This window comes from Prionailurus viverrinus, chromosome A3 (genome assembly GCF_022837055.1).
Source record: "Prionailurus viverrinus isolate Anna chromosome A3, UM_Priviv_1.0, whole genome shotgun sequence".
In the NCBI taxonomy this organism is placed as follows: Eukaryota; Metazoa; Chordata; class Mammalia; order Carnivora; family Felidae; genus Prionailurus; species Prionailurus viverrinus.
In genome coordinates, this window is record NC_062563.1 from 72,945,225 (window position 1) to 72,962,304 (window position 17,080).

Below are 17,080 nucleotides of genomic sequence, written 5' to 3' on the forward strand. Positions count from 1 at the left end.
TTTACTCTTTTAATGTTTATTTTTGAGAGAGAGACAGAGAGTGGTACACAAGCAGGGGAGGGACAGAGAGGCAGGCAGAGGATCTGAAGCAGGCTCTGAGCTACAGCAGAGAGCCCCATGCAGGGCTCAAACTCACAAACTGTGAGATCATGACCTGAGCTGAAGTCAGATGCCTAACTCACTAAGCCACCTAGGTGCCCCTGGTTTGCCTTTTAAATTTGGATTAAGCTTTATCATAATGTATTTTTCTTCTTTTTTAAACAAAAATTCAAATCTGGCTAGCAGAATTTTGGTTTCAACCTAAAACTAATGTGACACACTGTACATTAACTAACTGGAATTTAAATAAAAACTAAAACAAAGGAAAAATAGAAAAAAAAGAATTTTGGTTTCATGTCGTACCTGGTTTTTTGTTGTTGTTGTTCAGTTTCACAAGAAATGGTTTATTAAGAGGACTTATGGACAAAACCTTTTGGGCTTTGGCAATTCGAATAGATCTCCACAATCCCACCGCCTGCAAAACCTTTTTTATAGCCCTAGAAGCTACCAGTACATGCTGAGGGACCGCCCAGAATGTTTAGGAATAGGTGTGAGTAGAGAAACTACTTGCTAGATAACCTACTAGATAAAGTCCTAATGAGATTAAAAAAAAAAAGAATAGGTGTGCATCATTGTCATATCGCCAGGGCAGATGAAGGAAGTTTTGCCCCATAGGTGTACCTAAAGGTGTGGTTGAACAAGAAGAAACATTAGTGGAGCCTCCAGGAGGCTTCAGGCAACAGAGGGGTCATCATGGCAGATTTGTCCAAGGTGACATTACTCTAGCCCACACACTCTACCCTATGTATCCAGCCCTTACAGTCTCATACACCCAGCTTTTCCATGATATTCCCTGAGCCAGCAGAAAAACGCTCTTTGCAGTAGGGGCTCTTGTCCAAGTTGAAGGCATAAACCACAGCAGCAGTACAGACAGCAAGAAAAGAGACTTATGTTGACACAACCAAGAATGGAGTAATAATTTTTGCCACCATCTCCCTCAGACTCTAAACCAGTTTGATAACTACTGGTTGCAGTGGGCACAGGACCATCTAATGTGTGTATCTCTTTGTGCATGTCTTTTAATGCGATAGTGATACTGCCTGAATTACTAGGCATATACATGCAACATTCAGTGTGAATATAGCACAGGTGCCCCCTTGTGCTACGGTGAGTATATCCAAGCCCATTCTACTCTGTAATATAGCTTTTCACATCAGTGTAATCTCTGTATTCATGAGTGTCAGGCTATAGTAACTATTGTTGAGAATCCTCTGGATATAATAATTAATGTGTGGGGCACCTGGGTGGCTCAGTCGGTTGAGCATCTGACTTCGGCTCAGGTCATGATCTCACGGCTCATGGGTTCAAGCCCTATGTCGAGCTCTGGACTAACAGCTCAAAGCCTGGAGCCTGCTTCGGATTCTGTGACTCCCTCTCTCTCTGCCCTTCCCCCACTCATGCTGTGTGATGCTCTCTTTGTCTCTCAAAAATGAATAAACGTTAAAAAAATTTTTTAATAATGATTAACGTCTCTATATACCATTTCACATCTTCTTTGCCTAAACATGGTACAAATATAGATGGTACAAATATTACTGCTAAATGCTTGTACCAATGAAAGACAGCATGGGTCCATCGTGCCTTTAATAGGGAGTAAATTTACAGAGGCTGTTATCGTGCTGGCTTTGTTGTTATTGCATTAATTTGAAGATAACTGGACTATAAGGAGTCCATTTTATGAATTTCTAAATGCTACTACAAAAACCACCATCGCTTTTATTGGAATAATTTTTCTTAGAAATGCAAGTAGATGCTGTGTCCACAAGAAGGAATAATAAATGGTCATGCTTCTATTCTTTTTACCTCTTCCCCTACCTGAGCTAGAGGTTTCGTTGTGCATTATTAATGTGTTTCCTCACTAACCTTACTATAGGTCTCATGTATTCTAAGTAATTAGCTTAGTCTGTTAGACCTTAGCTCCTTAGGAGCAGTGACTCTGTCTGCTACATTTTTAATACTCAACACTTAAAACAGTGCCAGGAGCATAGAATGCTCTGAATGTAGAAAGTCTATACATAAAATCCAAGGTCCTTTCAAAGAAGTAAAGATGCCATCTTGGCAATCTTTGTTCTTCTGTAATACTGGAGGAGAGAAAGGATAAGGTCGTTGGTTTCTAGAGTAACCATCCAATGACTCCTACCAGCCAAGATAGAAGAAGAAAAACATAGTTGATCAATGGCAACTACAGCAAGTGAAAAGGAGATACCATGTCCACTATACATTTATTTGGAACTCTTTTTAATTTTTTAAATTATTCAGTTTTAATTGGTATACTCCTTTAATCCTGATCTAGATTCATTTTCTCTCCACTCACAGTCAAAACATAGTTTACTTCTGGATTCTAACTCATTATTCTCTTTCATAACTATTCTTTCTACCCCACTTATGTCATTCCTTTATATTCTCTTCATCTGTGGCACTGGGTTACTTCAACTTCTAATGTGGCTCCGCACCTCGGGATTTATTCTTACTATTCCTTCCCTGCTACAGTATTGCTTAAAAATCTGATCATGCCATATTTTTGTCTAAAATCTAGAAGATGATAGAGCATCACATAGTTTTCTTTATCATTAAGTACCTGCCTATCTCTTCAGTTTTAAATATTATGCTACACCCCACATCTTTGCTCTTTTTTAAAATGTTTATTTACTTATTTTGACAGAGAGAGAATGCACTCATGAGCTGGGGAGGCGCAGAGAGAGAATCCCAAGCCAGGCTCCACACTGTCAGTGCAGAGCCTGACACAGGGCTTTATCTCACAAACCATGAGATCATGACCTGAGATAAGATCAAGAGTCAGATATGCCCAACCAACTTAGTCATCCAGGGGCCCCCACATCTTTGCTCTTAATGTCTTCCTCAGGTTCACATGCATAGGTACACACAAACACAAAATACAAACAGACATTCACATAAATCACAAATTAATCATGTTTCAAGAATTAAAAGTTTTCTCTTGATGAAGTCTTCATGTTTCATTTCTTCATCAAAATCTGTTTGAATCATTACTACCTCTGTGAATCTGCTGTTCCCTGAACCCTTTAGTGGGCATCTTCCATAACCGAATTGCAGAGTCCTTCAGGACAACAACCAGGTCCTGTTGCATGTTAATAATTATAGTTAATATTCATATTTACTCCCATTCAGCTCCTCTTTACCCTGCTTCTTATCTTTTTTTTACCCATAGTAACCACATTTTCCAAAACTAAGTATAGAGACAAAATCTAGTAAGTAGCAAAATACTTAAAAAGGCTAAAATCTTAGTGAACTTCCTTTCAGTCTTTTGGGGGATTTTTTTTTTTTTTGATACACAGATACACATTAAAAAAAATAATTGGGGGTGCCTGGGTGGTTCACTTAGTTGGGCGTCTGACTCTTGATGTCACCTTGGGTCGTGAACTCAGTCGTGGGATTGGGCCCCTTGTTGGGCTCCACACTGACAGCACAGATCCTGCTTGGTAGTCTCTCTCTCTGCCCCTCCCCTGCTCACATGTACACGCGCCCTCTCTCTCCCCCTCTTTCCCCCCTCCCTCCCTCCTTCTCTCTCTCTCTCTCTCTCCCTAAATAAATAAATAAGCTTAAACACTCTTGCTTTAAAAAACAATAATAGTAATTGGGGCTCCTGGGTGGCTCAGTTGTTAAGCATCTGACTTGGGCTCAGGTCATGATCTCACGTTTTGTGAGTTCAGGCCCCGTGTAAGGGCTCTGTGCTGACAGCTCAGAGCCTGGAGCCTCTTTGGATTCTGTGTCTCCCTCTCTCTGCGCCTCTCCTGCTCATACTCTGTGTCTCTATCAAAAATAAATAAACATTAAAAAACATTTTTTTAATAATAATAATAATTGGGACCAAACTGTATACATGTGTGTATATATCTATACATAAAATTTTCACTTGTTTTCACTTAACAGTATATTATTTCTATATAACTATGTCATAAAGTAATCTTCTATAGTGTTATTTTAATTATCTCAAATATTCCATTGCTTAAAGTACCAAAATTTATTTAATTAATTTACTGGTATGGATATTTTTGTTGTCCAAAATTTTTTGCTAACGTAAAGAATGTCACACTGAATGTCCTTGAAGCTAAGTCTTTGCACCCATCCATAGTGATCACTAACTCAGAATAAATTTCTAGAAACAGGTCAAATGTAAGCACTTAATTAAGCACAAATAGGTAAGTACATAATAAAGTATATACCATCAAACTCTACTCGAGAAAATTGTGGAATTTTACAGTTTCATTAGCAATATTTTTTTAACAACAAGGAAGGTTATGATGTGCATTTGTGTATATTTGTTTGTATTTGTGTGTATGTAATGTGTTTGTGGTATTTCTAGTAAGGTAGAGTACTACTTAGCTTAGGTACTTGCACTAGAATAATTCTAGCTGCTAAAATCAAAAAAAGAAGGAGACAAAACATATGAGGTGGAAATTATCCCTGTATGTTAAGAATGGCCATCATATCCCTAACCGGTAGATGGAAATAACCTTTGTCTAGAGCTTTCTCTATTGTATTAAGTGTTGCAAAATTCATTTTTTGACAACACATTAAAAATAAGAGGACAACTTTTATTTTCCAAATTTCCTATAGTTAAAAATAATAAAGTCATAACTGAAAAAAAAAATAAGTATGGTTAGAAGCCCTTAAACATATGTGTTTAATTTTAGGAAGAGTTGCAATCAACCAAAGAAGAGAGATTTCCAGCAATCCACAAACCCATTGCTGTTGGTTCTCAGCCTATGCTCACTGTTGGAACAACCCACATATCCAAATTGACAGATGACCAACTCATAAAAGAGTTCCTTAGTGGTTCTTACTGCTTTCATGGGGTGAGAAGTGAGCCTTTGGTTTAAATATTTATCTTACAGCCTTCACTTGTATGTTAATTAGTCAGGACCCATTAGCAGCACTGAAAAAAGTTTTCATCTGTAGAGAAATGGCAGGATTCTGGAAGCCTCCTAATAGACATTTTCTCTCTGCATCTTATATAATCTAATTTGTAGCCATTATGTTCTCTTTACTCACAAGCTAAAACTTGACCTTTACTTGACAGAAATTACATATATATAAATAAATCATGTGTGATTTGGGTTAATTGGTAGAATGGGCATCAGAGATTATATGGCATAAAAAAATTGTATGGTCTGCATTTTGGTTATGTATCAATCACATTTAAAACTTGAGTTAACATCTACAAAGGTTAAATTTTGCCTTTAATAGACTAGTAGTTATAGTGGGAAATACGCTAAGTGGAATTTTCATTTTATTTTATTTTACTAAGGCAGTACAGCAGCTATACTCCGTATTTGTCTTTTTTAAATTAGTATTTCTCAGTAATTTCTCTTTTTATTATTGAAGTGTAGTTGACATACAATGTTATATTAGTTGCAGGTGCTATAACATAATGATTTGACAATTCTGTACATTACTTAATGCTCATTATAAGTAGTTACCGTCTTTCACCAGATAATGTTATTTCTCAGTACTTCTCAGTAACTTTTTAATTTTAATTTTCAACCACATTGTTGCTAGTATCATTTTTTTATGTTTATATATATGTGTATATATATTTGTTTATATATATATATTTTTTTTTTTTCCCCATCACTGTCATGTTGCAATATTGAGACAGACCCCAATCCCCCATTCTCTATATTTAACTTGATCTTTTTGCTTTCTCGTAGGGTGTTGGTTGGTGGAAATATGAATTCTGCTATGGCAAACATGTACATCAGTATCATGAGGTATGGAATAGCCTTTATATCATTCTACCACTAGATAAAGTTTTAAAAATCTTTTGTGAAAAAAAAAGAGGGGAGATGGCATTTTAATTATGAAATGACTTAATTATGAAAATACTTCAGGGGCGCCTGGGTGGCTCAGTCGGTTAAGCATCCGACTTCAGCTCAGGTCACAATCTCGTGGTCCGTGAGTTCGAGCCCCGAGTCAGGCTCTGGGCTGACGGCTCAGAGCCTGGAGCCTGTTTCAGATTCTGTGTCTCCCTCTCTCTGCCCCTCCCCCGTTCATGCTCTGTCTCTCTCTGTCTCAAAAATAAATAAACGTTAAAAAAAAAAAAAATTTAAAAAGAAAATACTTCAAAGTGTCTGTAAGTTCCAGAAAATGGAAAACTTGGTGTTAAGTAAATCAACCATCTTTTTTTTTCTTTTTTTAATGTTTATTTATTTATTTATTTATTTATTTTTAATTTTTTTTTCAACGTTTATTTATTTTTGGGACAGAGAGAGACAGAGCGTGAACGGGCGAGGGGCAGAGAGAGAGGGAGACACAGAATCGGAAACAGGCTCCAGGCTCTGAGCCATCAGCCCAGAGCCCGACGCGGGGCTCGAACTCACGGACCGCGAGATCGTGACCTGGCTGAAGTCGGACGCTTAACCGACTGCGCCACCCAGGCGCCCCTAATGTTTATTTATTTTTGAGGGAGAGAGACTGAGTGTGAGGGGGGGAGGGGCAGAGAAAGAGACACACACACACACAAAATCCAAAACAGGCTCCAGGCTCTGAGCTGTCAGCACAGAGCCCATCACAGGGCTCAAACCCACAAACCATCAGATCATGACCTGAGCCAAAGTAGGATGCTTAACTGACGGAGCCACCCAGGTGCCCTACTAAGTCAACCATCTTAAAGTAAGGTTGTTTATTAATTGCTCAGATTCTTGTATTACTGTGACTCTGGAGGAATAATAAGCTATTGTGACTAACCTCGTTAGCTTGAACCGAGAAATTAGTAATTATAATTCTTTAAATTAACAAAGTAAAAAAAAAAAATTAAAGTGAATAATAAGATAGTACATTATGGCTCAGGCTAGGAAAATAGGATAAATACAGCAAGTTTCTCAGCTAAAAGAATATACCATATCATTTAAGTTTAAAATCAAGTACGTTTTATTGGCTTTTGATTCTTCCTTTTTTTCTAATTTCATAAATCAGATAGCATATTCTCCCACATTTGAGCCAAGCTGTTCAAATTCTGAACTTCAGCCCTTATTAAATTTATCTGTCACAGTTGTACATTGGTAAGCAACTGTTTGAAATTTTTTTTTTTTAATTTTTTTTTTAACGTTTATTTTATTTTTGAGACAGGGAGAGACAGCATGAATGGGGGAGGGTCAGAGAGAGAGGGAGACACAGAATCTGAAGCAGGCTTCAGGCTCTGAGCTGTCAGCACAGAGCCTGATGCGGGGCTCGAACTCACGGACTGCGAGATCATGATCTGAGCCGAAGTCGGATGCTTAACCGACTGAGCCTCCCAGGAGCCCCTGTAAGCAACTGTTTGAAGACAAACATTAATTAATAAATATTTACCTTGCTGATAGGAGATAAAAGGCTGTTTTTATTCCTCCAAAGAAATAATAACTAGTAATTAGAAAATACTGTGTTTGCCCTCTTGAGTTGTTTTAAGCCAGTCTTAATTTCCAAAGCAGACCATACCAGGAAAGATCATCAACTCACCTTCCACATTTAAATCATTCCAAATTTATGAGGCACCTATAAACTAGGAAATTTGTTTTCTTTACTTAAACCTAAGAAGTACCATTTTACTCTTATTCCCATTTATTCTTGCTGCTTTATAAATGTTTTATTTATTTTTAGTAATATTTATTAATAGGAAAAAAATTGCCTAACTACAATCCAGATAATGTGCAACGGCTTTTTTTTTTTTTAAGAAAATTTATTCATTTTTTTCAAATTTGCATGGCTAGTGAAGAGGGGATTTATTTTTGTTTTAAGTTTTTTTTTTTGAGAGAGAGAGAGAGAGAGAGCAAGCATAAGCCAGAGAGGGGGAGAGAGAGAGGGAGAGAGAAACCCAAAAAGGTTCTGCACTATCAGTGCAGTGCCTAACGTGGGGCTTAATGTCACAAAATTTGAGCCAAAATCAACATCAGTCGCTTAACTGACCAAGCCACCCAGGTGCTCCATGATGGCTTTTTTTTTTTTTTTTTTAATTAAAGGAATACATACCAGAAATTTAGAATGAATGGTAAAATTCTTGTCTACCATTGTCCCATTTCCTAAAAGTAATTGTTCTTGATGTTTTCTTAGTTAACCCTCCACAAGAAAACAAATGCCTACATGTAAATGTTGGTATAACCTTGTATTTAGACAGAAGGTATCTGCTAAACACACTGCTCTGCGTTTGTTCTTTTCAGTTAGTGTCTTGGAGATCTTTTCACAACAGCAACAGCTGATCTCATTCTTCTCAGCATCTACAGAGCATTATGTCTATACCCACAATATATTTAGGATATAGGTCTGTAGATCTCTACAGACCTTTGAATTGTTTCCAGTTTTTCTGTAATAGCATTTTAGTGAGCATTTATAAATAGTTTTGTTGGTAAACTTTTGCAAGTTTACCACATTCATATTCATGAAGTATCTCATATTCACAAGGCACATTTCTAGCAGTGTGCTTGTTAGGTCAAAATTTACGCATACTGAACATTTTGGAAGACATTCCCAATAACAATGGCTTTTTTCCCCATACACTTGCCAGCACTAGATTTTATCAGACTTATTTTGCCCAAGGTTATATAACTTAGAACTTTCCGAAGGATGCTACTAGGAGCTTTGGGAGATATAAAAATAATAGTAGCTGACGAATATAATATTCATTGTATACCAGGCACTGTTCTAACTATGCATATTACCTCATTTAACTCTCATAACCACCCTCAGAGGTGAGTATTATTATTCCAACGTGAGGAAACGGAAGCAATAATTTAGTAGCTTGCCTAAAACCACATAGGTAGTAAATGATAAAACCAGAATTCTAACCCAGGCAGTGTTGTTCCATATCCAGCCTCCTTAAACACTTTACCATATGGCTCCAATCCCTGTCTATCTATTAACTTATAGTCCAGTTGCTAAAAGACTGTTAAATGGTTCTTTCTTCCACTAAGCAGTCAGCTCTGCTGGTAGCAGTGGCTCTGCCCAGTTCATCTGCCATTTATAAGGGTTTTTAATCCTACTCATCCCTTGTATGCTAGTGCTCAGCATGGTGCCTGGCATAAAATATAAAGAAGGAAAAGAAAGGGAGGGGAGAGGAAAGAAAAAGGAGAGAGAAGGAAGGAGATCCACATATAAGATAGTATATAGTTACTGTTTTAAAAAATAACAAAAGTTTGAGTACCTGGGTGGCTCAGTCAGTTGAGGAGCAGATTCTTGGTTTTGGCTCAGGTCATGATCTCAGGGTCACGGGATCGAGCCCTGTGTTGTGCTCCACACTGAGTATTTAGCCTGCCTGGGATTTTCTCTCTTCCTTGCCCCTCTCCCCCTCTTGCGCTCTCTATCTGAAGTTTTAAAAAATAAAATAAATAAATACATAATAAAGCAAAAAATTTAATAAAAAATAATAAAATCTGAATGGGGAAGAGGGTTTGTGAACAGTCTTGATAAAGAAATAAGCATGATGTCAAATGAATAATGTGAATACTAGTATAACTTAAAGATTGGCATTTGAAAGGGTAGAAGTACGATGAAGATAGGTTCATTGTGGCTGCAGGGTAAAAGATACAGGCCAGAGATTTAATTAAGAATCACAGTAGCGTGGCACCTGGGTGGCTCATCAGTTGATTGTCCAACTTGGGCTCTCACAGTTCTTGTGTTCGAGTCCCACATCAGGCTTGCTGCTGTCAACAGTGCAGAGCCTACTTTGGATCCTCTGTCCCTCTCTCTGTTCCTCTTCTGCTTGTGCTCTCTCACAAAAATTTAAAATAAGAAAAAAGAATCACAGTAGTATGCAATTGTATCATCTAGGTATAAGTGATTAAACTCTTGGTTGAGGAGGTAAAATATTAGCATTGGAAATGTAGAGGAAGATTCTGAAGCCAAGAACATCCCCAGGAAAATAATGTAGGAGACAAAGGAAATAGAAATAACTGTGTTTGGTGCTAGCCTGACCAGAAAGCAGTTTCATTATTCAGAAAAACAAAGAATAAAGAAGATAGTGAGCTCAGATTTCTACTCATCAGGTTTGACTGACATCTAACACACACACCCAGTATGCAGGTGGAGATAAGGACTGTAACTTACAGGCAGGCCATCAGCATAAATGTCCACTTGATAATATGAAGAATGCATTATCACAAGTATTTTTCATATATCAGGACAAGGATAGTGGGAAAACCTCTGTGGTTGTGGGGACATGGAACCAAGAAGAGCATATTGAATGGGCTAAGAAGAATACTGCCAGAGCCTATCACCTTCAAGATGATGGTACCCAGACAGTCAGGTAAAGATTAACTTTATTTGTCCTTGGATCTGATTAGTAGAATATTTAAAACTCAGAATATTGAAAAACATAAAATTGAAACACTTAGGTAAAATCTCTGGTCAGTTTTTTTAAGGGACATCTTTTAAGTTAGTTTTCTTTTCCTAAGGTAATAGTTAAGAACACAGTTTCAGAAATGGGGAGCCCTGGATTCAAATACTGGCTCTTCACGTAGTACCTTGGGCAGATTACATAATCTTGTTAAATCTCACTCTTCTTGTCTGCTAGTATTTGCCTCATAGGATTGTTACAACATTTAAACACGGTCATTTAGGTAACGCATTATACCTGCAAAGAGCATGCCATAAATTTTGGCTGCTGCCTTTAGCAGTGGTGGTGGCATGGTAATGAGAATGGTGGCAGTGGTGATGGACACAGTGGCTCAATTCCACATATTAAGTCTGAGACTGTTGTTATAAAGCATTTCCCTTTTTAATGTGTAATCTTTACCTCTTTAAGTTAGTTAATTCTACTTAAATATACTCCAGGGGCACCTGGATGCTTCAGTTGGTTAAATGTCTCTTAGTTTCAGCTCAGGTCATGATCTCACAGGCTCATGACTTTGAGCCCCACTTCAGGCTCCCTCCCTCCCCCTACCAACAGAGCCTGCTTGGGATTCTCTCCCTCTGTCTGCTCCTTCCCCACTCACATGCGCTCTCTTTCTCTCAAAATAAATAAAAATAAAAAATAAATATCTGCTAGCATGTTCCTTTGTTACTTTACCTTTGTGAGGTTATGGTTGAAAATAAACAGTGACTTTTTACAAAACTACCTCACATCTTCTCTGAGTTATATAGGTATATCTTGTTATAGCAGAAATAAATTAATCTCTTATTTCTCAAGAATAGCTAAGCTTAAGTTTTCCTTGTAGTCTCTTGCCTGGCAAGTTTTAAATTATCCATTCTTTTCTCTTTATTGGGCATTAAGTTTGTCCGTCCTAGCAACATGGTATTGAGAGACTCTGTTTTTAGAATGTGCTGACTTTGGGGCACCTGGATGGCTTAGCTGGTGGAGCACAAGACTCTTGATCTTGGGGTTGTGAGTTTGAGCCGCACATTGGGTATAGAGATTACTTAAAAATAAAATCTTAAAAAAAAAAAAAAATTGGGGGGTGTCTGGATAGCTCAGTCAGTTAAGCATCCGGCTTCAGCTCAGGTCATGATCTCAGTGTGTGGGTTCCAGTCCCACATCAGGCTCTGTGCTAATGGTACAGTGCCCGCTTCAGAGCCTCTGTCTCCCTCTCTCTCTGCCCCTCTCCTGCTTGCTCTCTCTCTCTCTCTCTCTCTCTCAAAAAATAAATAAACAATGAAAAAGAAAAAAACAGAACGTGCTGACTTTTGGGGCTGACCAAAAAGTGCTGATGAAGGATGGGAAGGAGAGAAAATTGTTCCACAAAGTAAACAATATACAGGGCTGAGGAAATGGTTAACTTCAAAAAGACTTTTTAAAAAGCAATTTAACCTTAACTGTTTGTATACAGGTAGATAATATGCAAATTGAAGATTACTCTTATCAGGTAAATCACTCTGAAATATCTCAGTTTTATAGTCTCCTTATAAAATCTGAAACATTTTCTCTGTAACATGACCCTAAAAATATTTTATAACTAATGCAAAACTGATCCCTCTAACCATCTTCTCATCACCACCAGCCCACATGACACTTACTCTGAATGAATGAACTTGTTTGTTTCTCTGATTTAGGATGGTGTCACATTTTTATGGGAATGGAGATATTTGTGATATAACTGACAAGCCAAGACAGGTGACTGTAAAACTAAAGTAAGTTAGACCATCAACTTGTGCTTTATGCTTTTCTCTTTAATCTGTATCCAGTGTGAAAAAGTCTACATAAATAGGAAATATAATTGTGAATAAACACAATTATATTTCTGCATAATAATATGGATTAATGTAATATGAAAATAATGCTTTATTCTGGGGCGCCTGGATGGCTCAGTTGGTTGAGCATCCGACTTCGGTTCAGGTCATGATCTTGTGGTTTGAGTTCGAGCCCCAAACTGTGCTCTGTGCTGACAGCTCAGAGCCTGGAGCCCGCTTTGGATTCTGTGTCTCCCAATCTCTGTGCCCTTCCCTGGCTCACACTCTGCCTCTCTCTCTCTCTCTCTCTCTCTCTCTCTCTCTCTCTCTCTCTCAAAACTAAGTAAACATATTTAAAAAATTATTACTTTATTCTAAAATATTAATTAAGGTGCCTGGCTGGCTCAGTCAAAAGAACATGCCACTCTCTTGACCTTGGCGTTGTGAGTCCGAGCTCCACACTGGGTATAGAGATTACTTAAGAGAGAGGGAAAGAGAGAAAGAAACTTTAAAAGATAGAGAAAGAAAAAGATGGTTCAGTCAGTTGAGTGTCCATCTCTTGATTTTGTCTCAAGTCATGATCTCATGGTTCGTGGCTTCAAGCCCCATGTGGCTGACGGTGAGGAGCCTGCTTGGGATTCTCTCATCTTCTCTCACTGCCCTTACCCCGCTTGCGTGCATGCATGCACTCTCTCTCCCTCTCTCAAAACAAATAAACTTAAAATCATTTTTAAAAATAAAATATAAAAATTATTTTAATATAATTATTTGTAAGTTATGATTGTTAAATGATATCAGTATTATATTAAATTATACAGGAGATAAGTTTTTTATAGCTTAAGAGGAAAACAAAAATACTTTTGTATGGTTTGGGCAGTACTTTAAAGTACTCTCTGTTTTAGGTGTAAAGAATCAGATTCTCCTCATGCTGTTACTGTATATATGCTAGAGCCTCACTCCTGTCAGTATATCCTTGGGGTAAGTAAAAAAATAATACTCAGGAATTCATTTTGGGAACATGTTTCGATTTTTAGCATTAAGTCTAGAAAGGACCTTCAGTAATGTCCAAAATGTAATATAATCCCCATGCTATCTCTGTAAAACCTAAAATCTTTTTTATTAAGGTACAATTTACATAAAATAAGATGCAAAGATCTTAAGTGCTGAGTTTGATACATTTTGATAATTTTATATACCTATATAATTATCACCCCAAACAAGGTATCTTATCACTGCAGAAAAAAATTTTATAGCCCTTTTATGTTAATACCCCTCAACCCCCACAGATACCCCTTTCTGATTTCTCACACTCTAGGGCAGTTTTGCCTGGTTTTTTATTCCCTACGAATGGGACCATATAGTATATAGTTTTTTATGCCTGCCCTCTTTGACTTGGCATGTTTTTCAGACTCACCCGTGTCACTCCAGTACTTCATTCTCTTTTTGTTACTGAATAGTAGTCAGTTGTATAAGTAAATCACATTTGCTGATCCATTCTTCTATAAAGACATTTGGGTTGGTTCTCATTTTTTATCATGTAAATAAGCTGCTAGGAACATTTTTTTACAAGTTGCTTTGTAATCCTGTATTTTCATTTCTTTTGGGTAAGTACCTAGGAGTGGAATTGCTGAATCATAGATTAGATATATGTTTAACTTTTACCGAATAGCTGTCCAAATGGCTGTACCATTTTACACTCATACCAGTAGTGTGTGAGAATCCAGCTGCTCCACATCCTTATCAACATTTGGTAAAAATAGAACTACCCTACGACCCAGTCCTTGCACTACTAGGTATTTATCCAAGGGATACAGGTGTGCTGTTTTGAAGGGGCACATGCACCCCACTATTTATAGCAGCGCTATCGACAATAGCCAAAGTATGGAAAGAGCCCAAATGTCCATCGATGGATGAACGGATAAAGAAGAGGTGATGTATATACATATATATATATATATATATATATATATATATATATATATATATATATAAAGAAGATGTGGTATACACACACACACACACACAATGGAGTATTACTCAGCAATCAATGAAATCTTGCCATTTGTAACTACGTGGATGGAACTAGAGGGTATTATTCTAAGCGAAATTAGAGAAAGACAAATATCATATGACTTCACTCCTATGAGGACTTTAAGATACAAAACAGGTGAACATAAGGGAAGAGAAGCAAAAATAATATAAAAACAGGGAGGAGGACAAAACATAAGAGACTCTTAAATATGGAGAACAAATAGAGAGTTCCTGGAGGGGTTGTGGGAGGGGGCGTGGCTAAATGGGTAAGGGGCATTAAGGAATCTACTCCTGAAATTATTGTTGCACTATATGCTAACTAACTTGGGTGTAAATTTAAAAAATAAATTAAATATAAATACCCCTCCCCAAAAAAGCTACATGCAAAAAACAAAAACATTTGGTATTTTCAATCTCTTTTATATTTAGTCATTTTAGTCATTTTAATATGCATTTCCCATATGGAAAATGGTGGCAAACACCTTTTCATGTGATCTTTTGTGAAATGTCTAGCCAAGTCTTTTTAAAGAAAAATTCTGACACTTACTCAAACAGTCTTTATTCAGGACTATTGGCAGTAAGTGTCAAGACTATAGTAGGGAAGAGAGATCCAGCTTAACTCCACTTACAGCAAAGACAGCTCAGGATATACAGCCAAACAGAAGGTGGAGGAGGGGAGTTTCAATGGATGGAAAATTACTAAGAGGAGAGATCAACATAAACTGACTTGATAGGATTATTGCTGAAGACAGGCCAGGATGACCAGCCATCAAATGTGAGAGACGAGGAATTTGATCAGATACAGAGGATGATTAGATGTTGAGAGTGTGGGGTTCTCTCCACACTGATTCTTACTACAGCTGGACTCAGCAGGCCCAAGACAGGGCACAAGTACAAAAAGAAGCCTACGAAAAGGGACCGGGGGAGCCTAACCTTAGTTTGGTCAAGGAGAGTCTGTCATCTGTCTTTTACCCATTTTTATTGTTATTGTTTATCTTCTTTTTTCTAGGAGTTCAAATATATTCTGGGTATGAGGTCTTTGTTTATAGTGCACATTCTTTTCCTCAATCTGTGGCTTGCCTGTTTATTTTCTTAATGTCTTTTGATGAGCAGAAGTTGGTTTATTTGATAAAGTTTATTTTATCCACTTTTTCTCTTTTATGTCAAATGCTTTATTTTGTTCTGAGAAAACATTGCCACCCAAAAGTCATGAAAATATTATGCTGTATTTCTTTCTAGAAGTTTTATGGTCCTTCCTTTGGTTATGTGATGCCTAACTAGCTTTCTGTGTATTTTTCCTAGTCAGAGTTCATTGAGCTTTGTGTATTTATGGGTTGATATTATTAATCATTATACTTCTGTGAATATACATTTAACAACTTTATATACATGGATTCACATAGCAAAAGACTACCGAATAAAGTATTCAGTTTAACAACTTTTTAATGGTTTTCTTATTTTTGTTCTTTAGGTTGAATCTCCGGTGATCTGTAAAATCTTAGATACAGCAGATGAAAATGGACTTCTTTCTCTCCCCAACTAAAGGATAATAAAGTTTGGAGAAAGATCATTGACAGTCATGATGATTTCTGTCTGACCATGTATGTGTCTCATAGAGTTCTCAGCCATTGGATCTCATCTAAAGGATCGTATAAAAGGACTCTCAACCACTTTGTGAATATAAATGTGTATATAAGAGGTTATGGATAAACTTCTTAAGGCAGATAGTTGTCTCATTTCTTTCATTTTTGTCATGTCTTATGATCCGATCGTGTTTTTTGCTTGGATAATGTGATTCCAAAATAAATCTCATCCAAGCAGTTTAGAGTCCAGCCTAATGAAATGTCATAATTGTTGTGCCTATTGAAAGTTTTTAAATAATAGATTTATTATGTAAATTATAGTATATATAACTAATGAACTAAAGATAATGAAGAAGGAAATTGATAGTAGGTTGTTTAAATGGGAGACCATGTAAAATATGTAAATTCTAGTGCCTGAAATCCTTTCTACAAATTTTTATTTAGCAACTACCAGGTGTTAGACTAGAAACTGGGCACATAGTAGAGCCTCACAACATTTAAGTTTTCTTCACCTCTGTTAATCTCAAGAAACTCTTATTTGTAATAGATTGTTGCTCTCGGAACTTTTATCTGTTTCTTTTCCCCCCAAGATGTGTACCTGGTATAGACAGTCAGAGATCCTTCTCTTTTGACTTAGAATGGTTTACTCCCAACAAAACGCACTGTGCTGGCCATCCTTTGTATTTGCCTACTGTATACTACAGATTTTAGTTCTGGACAGTTTCACAGCATAATATTTATTTTAAAGTGAATAAAATGTTCCCAAGCAGTGTTGTCATGTAGTCAATGGCAGATTACTCATTTCCTTTATTTTCTCCATCCCCATGTTGCACACATTATCTTAATTGTATTTTGGATGTACATATCTAAATAAGGAAAGAAAAGTAGCTATAAAATACTTTTCCTCCTTTTCAGTAGTTCTGGAGAAAGATATTTTAATTTGAGAAATGGTTAATGCAATTGATTATTGCAGGGCTGTTTGTAGATTTTCACGTGAAGCAGCACACATAGAGAAAAAGCACACACTTTGCACTCAAACTGAAGTCCACATACTCTCTAGCTTACTAGCTGTGTGATCCTGTACCAATCAGTTAACCTCTTTGAGACTCGCTTCCTCTTTGGTAGAGAGACTGTGTCCTTCCAAAGGGGGTTGCAGAGTGCATTCATTTTACTGTATGTAAAACCCCGGGCCCAGTACTAGACACCAGGTTCCCAGTAAGAGTTCCTTTATTTCCTAATATCGCCCTTGTCTC

General features: G+C 37.1%; 1 protein-coding gene across 2 annotated transcripts in view; it reads left to right on the top strand.

Moving 5' to 3' along the window:
- ERLEC1 (endoplasmic reticulum lectin 1) overlaps positions 1–16,609 on the top strand; it is a 31,995-nt gene extending 15,386 nt beyond the window's left edge. For both annotated transcript variants that reach the window (XM_047851452.1, XM_047851451.1), the window contains 6 exons: positions 4,773–4,934; positions 5,790–5,849; positions 10,230–10,354; positions 12,097–12,174; positions 13,116–13,191; positions 15,716–16,609. In XM_047851452.1, coding sequence (XP_047707408.1) covers positions 4,773–4,934; positions 5,790–5,849; positions 10,230–10,354; positions 12,097–12,174; positions 13,116–13,191; positions 15,716–15,787 — 573 coding nt within the window. In that variant the 3' untranslated portion in view covers positions 15,788–16,609. The remainder of the gene's footprint in view (positions 1–4,772; positions 4,935–5,789; positions 5,850–10,229; positions 10,355–12,096; positions 12,175–13,115; positions 13,192–15,715) is intronic.
- The last annotated feature ends 471 nt before the right edge of the window (positions 16,610–17,080 follow it).